This window comes from Toxoplasma gondii, chromosome XII, assembly GCF_000006565.2.
Source record: "Toxoplasma gondii ME49 chromosome XII, whole genome shotgun sequence".
Lineage (NCBI taxonomy): Eukaryota > Apicomplexa > Conoidasida > Eucoccidiorida > Sarcocystidae > Toxoplasma > Toxoplasma gondii.
This window is the reverse complement of record NC_031480.1, coordinates 5,199,177-5,213,633: the sequence shown is the minus strand read 5'-3', so window position 1 is coordinate 5,213,633 and position 14,457 is coordinate 5,199,177. Positions and strand designations below refer to the sequence as shown.

Below are 14,457 nucleotides of genomic sequence, written 5' to 3'. Positions count from 1 at the left end.
TTCTCTCAGGTAAGCGCTGCGATACTTGGGCACCGACACACGCTGAATCGAGCTTTTGGGTCTGGAACGGTCGTGGGAGGAGTCCGGAAGGAACGGAGAGCTTCTTGCTCTGAAGAAGGGAATCCAAAACGGCCGCGAACCCCGCGGCTTGCACCGGATTTTTTGGAGACGGCCGTCGTTCTGGCAGGTATTCTCGTCGTCCCAGGGAACGATGCAGCGAAGTGTGTTACTCTCGGCACGGAAACGTTAAGAAGCGGAAACGGCCAACGGATTAAACTGCAAAACTCACACGTGCAGCCATCGTACTCGATTCTTGCTGTATGTAGCTCGGCTTTCCATTTTTTCTTGCAGACCGTACTCTTCGTTTCGCGGCTCGTCCTCCAGTTTGCCGTCTCTGTCGTTGCAACGGTGCGCTGCTCGCCCCCCCATCATCACCTGAGAAAGACAAGAGTCTTTCCCTGGGAACATGACATAAAAGGCATCACGACTTTGGATCTGTTGGTGCAGAATGTCAAACCTAATTTCTGCTGAGCGAGTTAAAGGACACAAGGTGGATACGGAGTTCCGATTCCGCCGTCGTTTGCTGAGTTGCCAACGCGGCTTTGCTGCGTAAGAAACCGTTCGAATTGGGTCTTGCCGATACAAATGCCTTCTCTTCAGAGTCGGATGCCACCTTGCCCGTCCGCGAACAACATTCCTCCTCTTACTGATGTCTTCCGGCTCGCATATCCGTATGGTCTTTTCGTCGAGTTTGCTGGTGTGTCTTTGCCGAGCATGCCTGTACTGAAGCGTCACCTGCTCTTCTCTCTCCTGCTGCAAGGCGTGAGAGTTTCGCAGCATCCTTTTTTTCCCATTGGCAGTTTCTCTTCTTTCAGACCGTTCCTCTCGGGAACATTCCACCTCGTCTTCCCGCAATGCCAGCAGGTCTGAGGCCTTTCGTCAAAACAAAACAGTTCCATCGCGCAGAGCGCAGCGACGCGTCGCCAGAGTCCGCTCTTGACTGATTTCTTCGCGTCCGCAAAAGCATGAGATCTCGCGATTCCTCAGCTCAGTTGTCCACGCCCCTCGGAGAGGGCAGGGAAGGGACAGAGAAGTGTCTGTTGGCGTCTGTTGTCCCTTGTGTGTTTTTAACTGGGAAAAGATGGCGAAGTTCAGTGTCGTGTCCACGTCCTAGCGCTCTTCCTGGCGTTTCCAAAAGCACATGCAGTTTTCCTCGACCTTTTACCTCTCGCCTATCTCGAATGGACAAAGCACAATGCATTTGGGTCGCAAGAAAGATGAAGGCAAACAAAAGAGGTGGTGCGTAGGAGACACCTCATTCTTCTGTGGTCGAGTTCGCGCGCCGCGGTCACTGTCTCGCGTGTTACCCCTTGGCGCTCTTCGAGGGACGCTCGCCGGATCCAAGTTTTGTCGTGCTTTTTTCGTGATCTGTAAAAGTACATTATGTCTAGTGGTTCGAACAAAGAGCCGAGGGGACCTCGAAGTCTGGAGAAGTAGCGAACTCATTTTAGACACCTCAGAGAGGCGGCACAATGTGAAGGGACATCGCGTTCGTCTCGTCGTCTTGCCACCGCTTCCTCCTCTCGCCTTCCTCATGGCCTCATCCTGCCCTTCTGCTGCTGGGCCTTGACCACGGCAATTACCGACGGCGACTTCAACCAGAGAAAACGTTGTTTTCCACGTTCTCCTCTTCACCTAGACGATGCGATTTCACCTCGTTGTCGATTTGCCGGCTCATCCGGCGCCTCCGGGCTTCGAAGGATTTGTCGTGTCGACGCCTTCTTTTGATGAACGCGAGGGATGTCTTCCTGACTCTTCTCTCTTTCTTCCTGATGGAGCTCTTGCGTCACCTCTCCAGGGCAAAAGAGCTCTGGAAGAAGTTCAAGGTGTATCAGAATCGCAGCGATCAACGGGGGAAGCTGACACATCGTCGAGGCGCGCGCATGTCTCTGGAAACGGCGAGTGTCCGTGCTCTCCCCTGCCCTCTTTCCTCGACCTCAAAAAGCCTCTTCCATTCCCCGTCTTCTTCAGTTTCGACGCAGTGCCCCATCTTCTCCAGTCGAGGTGTTTGCGTGCAGCTTCTGCCTCGTCATTTCATTCTGCCGCCTCTGTCTCGCAAAACCTTGCTCGCCAGCCTTCTGTCGGTCGGCCGGAGCTGAAGGCAGTGGACGGCGTGTACCCGCGGTCGACTTCTGGGGGTTCTCCAGTAACCTCTCCCACTTCGTCAGTTTCTTCTTGTTCTTCCGTGCCCTCATCTCTTTCTCCTTCGTGCGTCTCTGGCTTCTTGCGCGTGTTTGAAGGAGACACGGGAGAGGACAGCGATCTCCTCCTGCCTCCATGTTTCGTTGCTGCAGAGGCTACCCAGGCTGCAGACCAGCCGCCACGGGCCTCTCCGGTCGTTTGCGTCCTGGGCGTCCCGTCGACATGTTTACTGTCAGCGTTTCTGGGATCGCTCGAAACCTATTTTTCGTCCATTGCGAGTGTCCACATCGTTTCGTCTGCTCGCTTTCCACATGCTTCTGCTTCGTCGCCGCCTTTCTCTTCTCTCAACCTCTCTCTGCCTTCAAGACCGACTCTCTGCTCTCACGACAGAGCCGCTGGGTCCGGTTTACGGCCGTGTGGAAAGCGAGGAGGAGGACGCAGAGCCGACCCCAAGCTGGCCAACGAGGACGAAGAAAAACGAGAAGAGAGAAGAGGAACAGAGAGTTACTTTGGAGGGATTTATCTTCTTCGTGGGATTGCGGACGATGGCGTCTTCGAACCAGGTAAAAGGGAAAGAAGACAAGCAGAGCAGGAAAAGCCGCACCAAAGAGAAACGAGGCAGATGGAGGAAGGGATCGAAAGAGTGGCAGGGGAGAGGGCAGAAGCTCAGGTCGAGGCAGAAGGAAACAGGCCTGAGAGACAGGGGAAGAGAGAGTGGAGACGATGGTGCTGCGTCACTCCCATCATCGGCGGCGGCCTGGAGTCGCAACCGAGGCAGGGCGCCCCGGAGGCCAGAACAGAAGCAAATCGATCAAGAGAGAAGAAAGAGGCGAAAGGAGGTGCGAGTGAGGAAGATGAAGCACGCATGCAGGTGCGAGTGGAGGCAGGGCAAGCTGGAGAGGAGATCCCAATGCGGAAACACGAAGCCGGGGAGAGCAAGGCGTCCTGCTGGGCGAAAAGGGTAGAGAAGTCGAGTCATCAGGACGCTTCCGAGGCAACGCTCTCGTCAACCAGCAGCCCAGATTTTGAAACCTGCGAAGGTGAACTCGCTGGCTTCTACAGCGCCGTCCTCGTGTTCAAACACTCCAGCGAAGCGACGCGCTTTTCCACGTCCTTTCACGGCCTCTCCTTCTCCCGCGGTCTTCTGCCTTGTGCCCCGGAGAGGCCTCGGTCCTCGTCGCTGGCGTCTCTCTCCCCTTCCTCTTCGCCCTCTGCTGCTTCCGGAGCTCCGTCTGGTGCAACTTGTGCGTGGCTGGCGCCTCTCGCCTCCGCCAGTTCGCCTGTAACTGTCACTGCTGAAGGCGCCAGAAAAAGAATTGGAAGCCGGACGAACTACCCAGAACAGATGAAAAAACGAGAAGAGAAGGACGGGCAAGAAGAGAGGCAAGACGTAGGAGCGAGTCGAACAGGCGTGGAAACTGGCGAAACGAAAACTCGGACTAGCAGGAGAGACAGTCGTGGCGCCTTTTTTGGAGCTGGAGGCAGCAACTCTCGACCGGAAAGCGACGCAGGACAAGAAACCAGCTGTCGACAAGAACAAGTCTCGAGTCAGGTCCGAGCACTGTCTTCGTCTTCGCTCTCGAGCTCTTCTTCCGGTGTCCGTTGTTCGTCTCCATCTCCTGTCGGCGGGAGAGAGGCGGGCCGTATTTCTGTTTGGAGCTCTGCCCGATGCTATGTCCTCCCCCTCAGTTCTCTTCGCTATCGATGCGTGCTCCAACACCCTGGCCAAGATATTGAACAAGGAGCTGGCGACGGGGCGACCGTTTGGGCTCCAGAGCGAGACAGGGCCGAAGCTGAGCGCGTGCATCACTCCGTCGGACCCCACACAGAAGCTCGAGAGCCAGAAGGCCTCGTCCCCACCCGTGGTTGTGACGAAGACTTCCTGCCGATTCGTGGGCATCCGCCTTCTCTTTCTGGATGCAGACCATCTCCTGCACCTTCTTCTTCACCGTCTCTCTTGCCTTCCGTTTCCCCGTCTCTCTCCACTTCTGCTTCAGTGCCTCGCCTGGTGGGCTGGGAAATTCCGTTGTGTCCGGCGTGCCTGGAGCGCGTGGACGAGACTGCGACGGGCATTTTTACGCAACCTGCAGGGTGGCAGGTGCGCGACGCACTGGCCTCTCTCTCAGCCGTCGCCGAGGTGTATCGGCGCTGCAGGCGGAGAGAAGTTCGCGGAGTTTCCAGAGCGGGCGAGAGCAGAGCCGCAGACGGGGGGCCGAGTCTCTTTTCGGAGCAGCCGCAAGTCAGGGCGCAGGGCGCGCGCGAGCGAACTCGCAAGGGAACATGCCCAGGCGACACCAGACTCGACGGCCCTCGAACAGCGGCGCGGCCGCAGGACGCTCTCTCTCCTCCGCCGGGGGACCGTGAGGGAGCGACAGACGAATCCCTGGAAGCATGTCTCTCTCGCTTTCTTCCTCTCGGCGCCGCGCAGACAGCTGCGATTGCGACATGTCGCGTCTGCTTCTCGCTTTTGCTGGCGCACTTTGAGGCGGCGCTATCGATGGCCAGCGAGGAGAGGAAGGAGACGGGGAGCTCGCAGGAGGAAGGAGACACACAGGCGCAGGGAGTTCCAGGCCTCTTTCGCTGTGGCTCGTGCTCGGAAGAAAAGGATTTGTGGCTCTGCCTGGTTTGCGGCCATTGCGGTGAGGTGGCGACAACGGGCGGATGTGCTGCGGAGCTTGTTCTTTTCCGACAGTGACCGGAGCTCGAGATGAGTTTTGTTTTTAGAGGTCGAATCCTATGGCACTGCATAACACAAGAAGGTTCCTTCTGCACGACAGGTTGAACTGTGTTTACATGTGGTAGGTAGCAATGCCGCTTTTCTTCTGTCTAGTTCGAGGAATGTGCGTATTTGTCTACTCCCTGTGCGAAAAACGACGTTTTTTCCACCACGGGAGTCTCCTTCGTCTTGCGTGGATGGACGGAACTCACGGTTCGGATGGTGCTTCACCTCACACAGGTTCCATAATTGGATGGAAATGCGTATGTATTTGGTACGGGGAATTCTCCAATTTTTCATACGGTAGTGCCTGGCTTGGCGCACTGCTCCACCTCTCTTTTGCGTCTTCATGTCTCTCGCTCCCTTGTTCACCGTCTCTCTCTTCTCACTGTACAAGATTTATACATAACTGTGTATGTGCAGGTAAGAGTATGCTACTTCTTCTTACTTCTTTTGCTCCCTGTGTTCTGTATTAACTCTCTTTGCCATCCTTCACTGTCTCAGTTTCTCGCTGCGTATTCGTTGCATGCGTTTGCTTTTCAGGCTGCGGCCGGTATCGCTCAGGTCACGCGAAGGCTCACAGCGCGGGGACCCGGCACCGATTTTGTCTCCACTTGGCTTCTGGGCGCATTTGGGACTACAGGGGAGATGTCTTTGTCCACCGTCTTCTTCTTCCTCTCGCCTCGTCTTCTCTGCCCTCTCTCGTGCTCGCGCCTCTCCCTGCAGCGCAGATTCTGACTCCCGAAGTGTCTCCGGATGAAGACGAGCTGCTTGCCGGCGCCGCGAGTACGTACGCGCCTCTGCTGTCCTCTGTGTCGCACTTCCCCTTCTCGCCTCCGTCCTCTCTTCCTGGATTGCCGCCGTACTCTCTCTGTCCTTTCTCTTCGCCGCGCGCGCTGCTCCACAGTCTCGCTCGGCCCCGCGGCGTTGTCAGCGCGGGGCTCACGGGTCCTCAGCCAGGGAGAAGAGATCCGGCAAGCTTGTTGGGAGGTTCCTCCCTCCCAGACCACTGTCTCGCTCCTGTCCTCCCCGCAGCCTCCTTTCCTTCTTCTCACGCGTCTTCTTTGTCTTCCTACATATCTTCTTCTCCTCACGCTTCTTCTTCTCTTTTGTCGAATGTTTGCTCTCTCCGCTGTGGACTCGCTGATGGTGAAGAGACGCAGGAGGTGAAGGCGACGGAAGCCCTGGGGCCGAGAGGGGACTGTTTTAGTGTTGGCGCGAGACAGCGAGGGACTCGACCCCACACAGAGACAGTTGGCAAAGACCCGCGAGAGGACATGGGGACAGAAGACTGGCTGTCGGGTCTCCACACTGACCGGAGACTCTCCAGTTCGGGTGCGGCCTCGCTGTCTTTCTCGCCTTCAGGCGAAGCGGAGCAAGCTCCGTCCGCGTTTTCTGACGACGCGAGTGAGCTCGTTAGTCCAGAGGGGCAGCGCGAATCCTTGAGTTTTCCTCTTTTGTCGCCCTCTGCGTTTCCCCCGGGTCTGTTTTTCCCGCGCAGTCTCCTCTCAGAGGCCGCGGATGGGTCTCTAAGATCCTCGCCGTCTTCCGCTCTTTTCTGCGCAGGCGCCGAACGCATGCAGCCCCTACTCTCTCCTCCGTTTGCGTCTCAAGTCTTGCCGGGGACCTGCCGCGATGGAGCGGGAGGCCTGAGGGCGGTCTGCACAAGGAGAGAAGGAGAGAGTGCATTCGATATGTCAGCAAAGACGCAGGAAGAAAAGAGCTCGGGCCGTGGAGAGGAGACACACATCCCTTCACACACAGGGGATCTCCGGGGATGGGAGAAGAACAGAGTCGCTGGCAACGCGAGACGGTCCCCTCTCGCCGGGGACTCGCCAGGCGGGCCAAGTGGCCTGGGGCCTGCAGCGGGGACGGTCCCCACTCCTGGAGACGCACAGCAAGGCCTTGCCTCAGACGGTGTCGATCTCTGGTCTCAGGTGCTTCCTTGTCTTCATCCGAGGGGTCTCGAAGGCGAGGGAGATTTCACCTCTCATTTTTCTCGGACCTTGAGGAAGACAGGAAACGAAGCAGCGAGGCCTCGCGCCGAGGACGCGGGAAGACAATTCAGTGTGGAGGAGGTCTCTCCCAACATCGACAGAAGGGAAGGAGGCCAGCGAGACGACAACCAGTTTGCTGTTCTGCTCGAGAAAGAACGAGCAGCGTACACCTCATACTACTCACACTGTTCGTCCTATCCGTCGTCGTTGGCGTCGTTGCCTGGGGAAACGCGAAAACCTCTGTCGGGCTCTTCCCTGCCCTACGCCTCCACTTCGTCGCCATCAATCTGGCAGGCTGCATCGTCTCCGCAGCCTCTCCGTCGCTGCACAGGTTCCGGTGTCTTTTCTCTCGTCGGGCACTCGCTTGGTGAAGCACCCCGCCCTTCCTGGTCAGAGCGACGCTCTACGGAGTCGGTTGCTGCAGGGAGCTTGAGTGTATCGCCTGCCTCGGCGTCTCTCCCTTTTCCTTCGCCTCCAGGTCAGTGCGCTTCTTCTTGCGACTCCTGTCTTGCTGCCTCCGCCGCGAGGCCTCAGGAGCGCCCGAACGTACTTCGATTTTCAGAGTCTGTGTATGTCTCGGGTAGACTTGGGGGCGTTGTAGACACAAAGGCCCAGCTTTCTCTGTCTCCTGTCGTATCGCTCTCTTCCTTTGTCTTCTCTGTCTTGCCGCTTCACGCCTCTTCTCTCGGAAAGCCTTCCAAGTACCTTTCCCTCCCTTCGTCTTCTCTCCGTACGTCTTCTTGCCCTTCTCCTCGGCTTTCGTCTTCTCTTTCTCCTCCTCTGTCTTCTTCTCTCCCGTTTCATGTGCCGTCTTCGTCTTTCCTTTTCTTCCTTTTCGTCTGCTCTCCCGTCGGCCGCGTTGCCTTCGTCTCTGTCTTCCTCCCGTCCGTCTTCCTGTGCGCGGCCGCCTGCTCAGTGGCCGCGTCGAACGGGCGAGGGCAGTGTGTTTCCCCACTCAGTCCACCTTCGAGTCTCAGCTCCGTCCGTCTCTGCAGGCTCTCCTCGTCTCCCCGATGTCTCCGCTCCACGTTCCTCGGCCTTCTCGTCCTTGCTTCAGCAGGCCGAGCAGCCGCGTCCCGGTCTCGGTTCCGCGACTGGTGTGTCTCCGACTTTGCCAGCCGTCTCCTCTGGGTCTGAGAGGAGTCACCTGCTGTCTGAGGCGACGGAGACAGTCGCACCGCGGGGACCTGTCTCTCCCTTCCCCTCGTACTGTCCCCTGCCCTGCCAGTCTCTTCCTCAGTCGCACCTCCCCGCCTCGCTACGCTCGTGGTACCTCCGGGCTCTCGTTCCTCCCCCTTTGTCGTGGAGGAAGCGCGGCAGCTTCAACTTGCTGTACCCCGCTTCAGGGAAAGGGGGTACGGCCTTTCTTTCCAAGTCTGAGCAGCGAGGAGAGCGAGAAGAAGAAGGAGAGGGACAGAGAGAAGAAGAAAGAGAGGGAGAGAGAGAAGAGTGGCGGGGCCCGTTTGTCCCGGTGTGTCCGTCTTTTTCGAGGGATTTCGAGCGTGGTGAGAACTGCAGGGAGGAAGAGGAAAGTCGAAGCTCCGAACCAGGAGACGGCGAGGAAGAGCAACGGGCTCTCGCAGGTTTGTGTGACGCTGGAAAGGGACCTTTTTTGCCGCCCCTCTTCAGAGTGGACATGCGTGAAGGCAGGGAAACGGGAGAAACTCAGAATCGTTTCTTCGGAGCACACGACGTTCAGTTCTTCGGCCAATCGATGCCTGGAAGATGCGACGGAGAATCCGCCCGAGGCGTAAAAGACGACCGCGCTTCCATCTCTGCGGTTCTCCCAGAGACGTTTTGGCCGCGTTCCCCGCGCCTCCCAGCGGCTCAAGAGCGGGAGCTACGGACGCCGGAAGAGTCCGCGGAGGCACGGGGAAACCGCCAGGGGCCTCTGCTTGTCGAGAGGAGACAGGGGAGCGGAGACAGTGTGTTTCGTGACGTGTATGGGGTGTCTCGAGAAGGACCTGTAGAGAGAAGTGTGGGGCGAGTCACGGAGAGAGACCAGAAAGAAGCCGAAGGTGCTGGACTGACTTTCCCCCAGTACAATCCTTTCACCTGTCTGCCGCGAGGCCTCTTCGGAGGAGACGAAGGCGGCATCCTCATCGTCCCCTCGCACGCAGGATCTCAGGAAGCGACGGGGGAGGAACAAGAAGGTGACGAGGACGGCTGTCTCTCTTTGGGGACCCACGGAGCGCCGGCGGTCCCGCGTGCGTCTTCGCTCTTCCTGTTTCCCCTGACTGCTTCGCCACCGCTGCCGTCGCTTACCTCGACCGGCGGCCGCAGAGAAGAACCGGCAGAGAACAACAGGCAAGAAACGCGAATGCATGCAACGGACACCAGACAGGCTGTGGCGGGGGTCTCTACTGGAAATGCGCGGGGCGGGAGAGACCTGGAAGCGGCAGGCGCCGGAGGGCCGTGTTTGGGCGTTCTCCTTCTCCAAGAGAGAGAGCAGGCGAGCTGGAAGGAACAGCTCAACAGTGTGCTCTCTAGCCAGCTCGCGTACCAGAGAGAGATCTTCGAGTTCCGCATCCGAAACGATGAAAACGCCTTCATCGGGGAAATTGAAATGGCCACTGCCACCACAGAAAGCCTGAATGAGCAAAGTGTCAGTCTGCAGGTACTTTCTCGACAAGCATGTCGCTACACCTCGAGGAACGAGAATCCTAGATTCACCTGTTTCGCAGCAACTTACGAATATATATATATATATATATACGTGCGTGATTATATATGTATATATATATATATGTACATATATATGTAGATGTGTGTATATTTATATGTTTATGCAGAGTGTCTTCTCGGGTGAATCCGTTTTGTGTGTACACGCCCGGTAGCGAGGGGAGACAAAAGGCAGTGGAAACGAGATCTTTGGGGGAGTGGATTCGGTCTCGGGTTTAGGATGGGAGTTGCTGTTCTTGAACGTTGATTCTTTGGCGTCTGATGTTTTTTCCTTCGTCCTTCTCGCCTCCCCTCTTACCCGTTTCTTATCTCCGTTCTCCTTCTGTTCCATGTTTCTTGTCTCCATCTTTCGTCGCGTCTCTCTCATTTTTCGGCTTCTTCATCTGCGTTTTCATTTTGTCTCTGTGCGTCGTCTAAGGTTCAGCTCGCGGATTTGGCATGTCGCAGGCGAGATGTGCTCAAGCGCATTAAAGCAGTGCAGCAGAGAGTCCGGCACCTGCGGGATCAGAATCACTTTCTGCGGCAGTTAGTTGACTCCATGAGGCGGCGGGGGGGCACCAAGAGCGCGTTACCTCGACCGACTTCTTCTCATCGCATGTCCTCGACGGCTGCCTCTCCATCTTCGTCTTCCTCTTCCTCTTCGAGTCTCTGCTCATCTTCTTCGTCTTCTCTGCCTTCCTCTCCCTCCGTCAAACCCCCCCGGAGCTTGCCAACGTCCGCCGCTCCACGGCTTCCCGAGGCATCTCCCCGCCTGTGCGCCCCCGAGCACCCTTTGGAGCCCAACGGGCCCGCGCGCCCTGTCGCCGTCCAGGCGACGCGTGTGGCACTGGAGTCGGGCAGTCCTGGGAGCGCGGCTTCTTTTGTAGATGCGCATGAGCTCCTGGCTGGAGACTCCGGAACGAGGCTGGCTGGACCGCCTCCCTCGTCGGAGGGCCCCGACCCCACTGTCTCCAGCTCCAGTGTCTGCGGCGCCGCAGAGACTTTTGATCCCAAAGCGGAGGCGGTCGACTCGGGTGGTGTCTCTTGTTCTCAGGAACCAACTCGGGAACTTGTGTCTCCTCAGTCGGCCGGGTGTTGGATTTTGGAGGAGCCCGATTCGGTGCGGAAGACAGGCGAAGAACTGGAAGCAACGGAGAAGACCCTGAAAGAGAAGAAGAGCAAGAAGACAGCGGAAAGGCGAAAGAGTCACCTCTCGAAGAAGGCAAAGAAGAAGGAACTGTTGAACTCGGAGCAGACCCAGCAGCACGGGCCTCAGTCCTCTAGGGAGGAGGGTCTCGCAGATGCCGACAAACGAAAAGAAAAACGAACGCTGTCCAGCTCCAGCCTTCCGTGCTTGCAGTCTGTAGAGGGGAAACGAAATACAGACAAAGGTGACGAAGCGAAACTCGCCATGCTGGATGCCACAGTGAACGCTCTACAAGCCGAGGTACGACTGCTGCCTAGAGAAGGACTGAGAGGGACGCATGCATGCGAAAAACATGTTTTTTTAGGGTATGACAAAGACCACCGGAGGTAACAAGACAACGGAAAACATGGAGGAAAGGGAAATTCACAAAAGGGCCGGAGGCGAGGAGTGTTTCACCGTATCTTTGCTGTAGCATGGACACCGGGTCAAGCCGAAAAAAGCGTCTACAGACGCACGTTGTGGCACTAGACTCTGCCTCACCATCTGTTGGTTAGTAGCCTTGGGTGGAGGTCTCTACTGTATCGTTTGTTGCCCCTGTTGTGTCCACCCCACTCTTGTGTTATGTCTCTGCTCTGCCTGGTACCGGTTTGGTTATTCCCTCATTTCTTTTATCCCGGACCCGCTGCTTCTCAGCCTCAGCTTTCTTCCATTTTTTTCACTTCCTTGTGCGTTTTTCCTCTTTTCCTCTTCAGCTCTCGCGGATGTATGACGCGCTCTCCCGAGCTGGGTGTCAGTCTTGACGGCTGCCGGATCTGCCGGCAGGAAGAAAGATTTTCTTTTCATGGTCAAGGCCGCGGCGCAACTCGAGAGCAGAAGGGTAGCAGGATGTTCAGAAGGAAGGGGAGGTCGATTAAAACTCGGGGCAGACGCGGGAAGGACGCAATAAGGACAGCTGTCCCGCCCGAAGTTCTGTGCACCGGCTATCTACAGAGGGGCAAACGCTTTGCTGTTTTGCTTCAGCCCATGCGAACGTCGCTTCCACGGATGTGTCTCGTCCTTGGGCTGATTCTTACACAGGAAATGGCGTTCAAATGGTTACACGCAATTTGTTTGGATAAGTTTTTGTGTGGAATGTCGCGATGCTAACCTACCGCCTTGCTTCGACCCCGTTAACAGAGGTATTCTCTGTCTCAACGGAGATCCAAGTGACTTTTTTCCCAGAGATCTGGAAAGGACCCTCACACTACTTCATACGTTATGTAGCGTCACCACCATCTTGGCAACAGACTCCGCAGATATTGGACCAAGACAAAGCGGAAGTCACACACGACGTTCGGTTAGACATCCTTTTGGTAATGCTAGCAATGGTAGCTCTGTCTGCTTTCTCAGCGCTTCCAGAGCAGAAGCAGACGTGTCTTCGGGGGCCAACACTCCCGGCATTCTCCAACAAAACTCACTCAACAGACCGGAACGAAGGGTGATATGAACTCGGCAAAAAGACGCGCAGGAATCGTTGTACCAGTCGTTTCCGTGGAACCTTGTCTCAGATTGCGACTGCCGCGGATGTGTAGGTCGCCACAGAATCGGAGTTTCCTTGAGGATGTCTGGGGCGTTCTTCTCTGGAACGGCGTTGGGAATGCTTTCCACCTCTTTCTAATGGGGCACGACGTCGGATGGAGAGGCAAGCCAGGCCTGCACAGAAGCTGCTGTTGGCGCGACTGATTAAGTTCCTGCGGAGGGCATAAACGAATTCGCTTTTAAAGGGTTTACGGTTTAGGAGATGGGGGAAAAGATCCTGTATCAGTTGCGTAGATTAATATTTCCACCGAGACGAAAAGGACTGCCAAACAGGATTCTTATGGCTTCCCTCAGTATTGTCCCTGTTTGCTGTTTGCCACTTTGTTCCCCGTGGCTCGCCATTGTAGTGCGGAAATGGCTTCGGTCGTCTTCAAATCATTCGAGGATACTATTTGTGTCTAGTAGATTATCTGCTTTTTCAATTCACTCAGTCCCACCTTTCTCTCTGAACGCTGCACAGAAAACCAGACTCGATGAGAAAAAAGTACCGCTTTGGCACTCGTTCTGGTTGTTCCGTGGCATTGTTCGGAAGCGTGACAGATTAGCACAGCAAATCCACTACCGAAACAGAGGTGTTCATCGCTACACTTCAAAGTTCCGCTCTGTTCACTCTTTTTATGTTTGTAAGGTCAAAAGCGAAGATGGAGGTTCACAACATTCAGCGAGTCGCCTTCTAAAGGGGTATAAACGAACACAGTTGCGGCTCTGCCAGGGACAGCCTGCAGTTGAGGGTTTCGTTACAGTCACGTAATCATTAATATAGAGATTATGTCCTATGACACTTCCATAGTCTCTTTCTGCTTAAGCGTTAATTGACCAACGGCCGACACTCTGTAGCTTGGAGAAGAGCAATTTAACCGCCTCGAAAGCCTCTCTAAGCAGATTCGTTACCACGCAGCACGTGCCTTTAACATACCATAAAAGGACAGGAGCTCTTGAACACCCAACAACACAATCTCAGAGAGTGCTACGAGGGATTGCAAATCAATGTACATCTACGGAACGACTAGCTTGAAATAGTTTTGCTGACAAAATGGGAGTTATCCGTGTGACGAGCAACAATAGGAGCGATACGTGATTCGAGTATGTCAGATACTGTGGGTGCCAGAGAAGTGTAAGAGATCGTGCTTTTCGAAGAATTACGAACGCGTGAGGTCTGGAAGCCTGCACGGTCGCCCCTTTATTTGCTGAAACTTTCAATGTGGTACCACCTCCTAGCTTGCCAGCGATCAACGCTTCGACTGCTACTCTGGAAGACGGTAGTCAGCAGAATGATACTGTTTCTGTCAGCATACGATAGATGCTTTGGGTACTTCAAAATCCTTACATCGTATGCTTCTCCCTTCGGCGTGTCATCTCCCCACCTCCGAAAAAGTGGCCGCAGCCTGTTTTGTTTTTCGGGCATTCGTCGTATCAGGAGTACTCTTGACATCATTGCTGGCATCCTGACTACCCTAAGTGGCTTGTATTCCGCACCAAAATCAACCGATGACTTTCCGATGTCACCAACCGGGGCGCCTGCCTTTCAGGAGAAAACAGGAACAATCGTGAACTCCTCGTCTGGACACCATCGGTCCGCTTCAAATGCCCGTGTCCATGAGGCTCGCAATCGTGAATCAAAATCCTTACAACTCGGCTCCCTTGCTTTTCACAGATGCAACGATAGTCCGGAGAACAGGCCCCGCGTGGCCTCTAGTGACCTCTAGTAGAAGCGACTTGTAGTGGGAGGTATTATACTACTCTCGAAGAAACCGTCAGCAGCGCTAACCGTTCAGAAGTCGACGGGGAACTTCTCCCCTCTCTTTTTGCCCTATGAAGTGCGCCTGTTAACTATTTTCTACATTGGCCCTGCAATTTTCGTCTAGAACTTTTCAGTTCTAAGTTCTGCCTCAGTTTGGCTCCTTGGCGGAGAACCACCCTGTTCATCCCACACAATCGTTGTCTCGCTGTGTTGTGGGATCCCCTCCAGCGTTGTCTGCGGAAGGCAGAGCTCGTTCGAGCTGCAAGAAGTTTTTTCGACCGCGGGAGATATTCAAGTGAGAAGCCGCTGAGCAGCCGCGAAGAAAACCGGCGAGTGACTCTTTGAGGCAAAAATCCTTCGCGGCGGGTGGCTCCTTCCGCGTAGAGTGAGCAACTGGAGGGGGGCGTTCTGGGAG

General features: G+C 55.7%; 1 protein-coding gene across 1 annotated transcript; it reads left to right on the top strand.

The window, feature by feature from the left end:
• The first annotated feature begins 124 nt into the window (after positions 1 to 124).
• Positions 125 to 12,057, top strand: TGME49_250780 (Zn-finger in ubiquitin-hydrolases domain-containing protein). Its single transcript, XM_018780936.1, has 5 exons — positions 125 to 4,841; positions 5,462 to 7,393; positions 7,911 to 9,532; positions 10,016 to 11,023; positions 11,476 to 12,057. Exons 1-5 carry the CDS (start codon positions 1,703 to 1,705, stop codon positions 11,521 to 11,523), a joined length of 7,749 nt encoding a protein of 2,582 aa, XP_018635074.1. The 5' UTR covers positions 125 to 1,702; the 3' UTR covers positions 11,524 to 12,057.
• Positions 12,058 to 14,457: the final 2,400 nt, after the last annotated feature.

What these genes read in the sequence shown, in the direction of transcription:
- TGME49_250780 (XM_018780936.1), top strand. Translation starts at nt 1,703, where the DNA reads ATGCGATTTCACCTCGTTGTCGATTTGCCGGCTCATCCGGCGCCTCCG. An exon ending in CCTGGTTTGCGGCCATTGCG is followed by an intron (nt 4,842 to 5,461) that starts GTGAGGTGGCGA and finishes TTTGCTTTTCAG; the next exon opens with GCTGCGGCCGGTATCGCTCA. An exon ending in AGCAAAGTGTCAGTCTGCAG is followed by an intron (nt 9,533 to 10,015) that starts GTACTTTCTCGA and finishes GCGTCGTCTAAG; the next exon opens with GTTCAGCTCGCGGATTTGGC.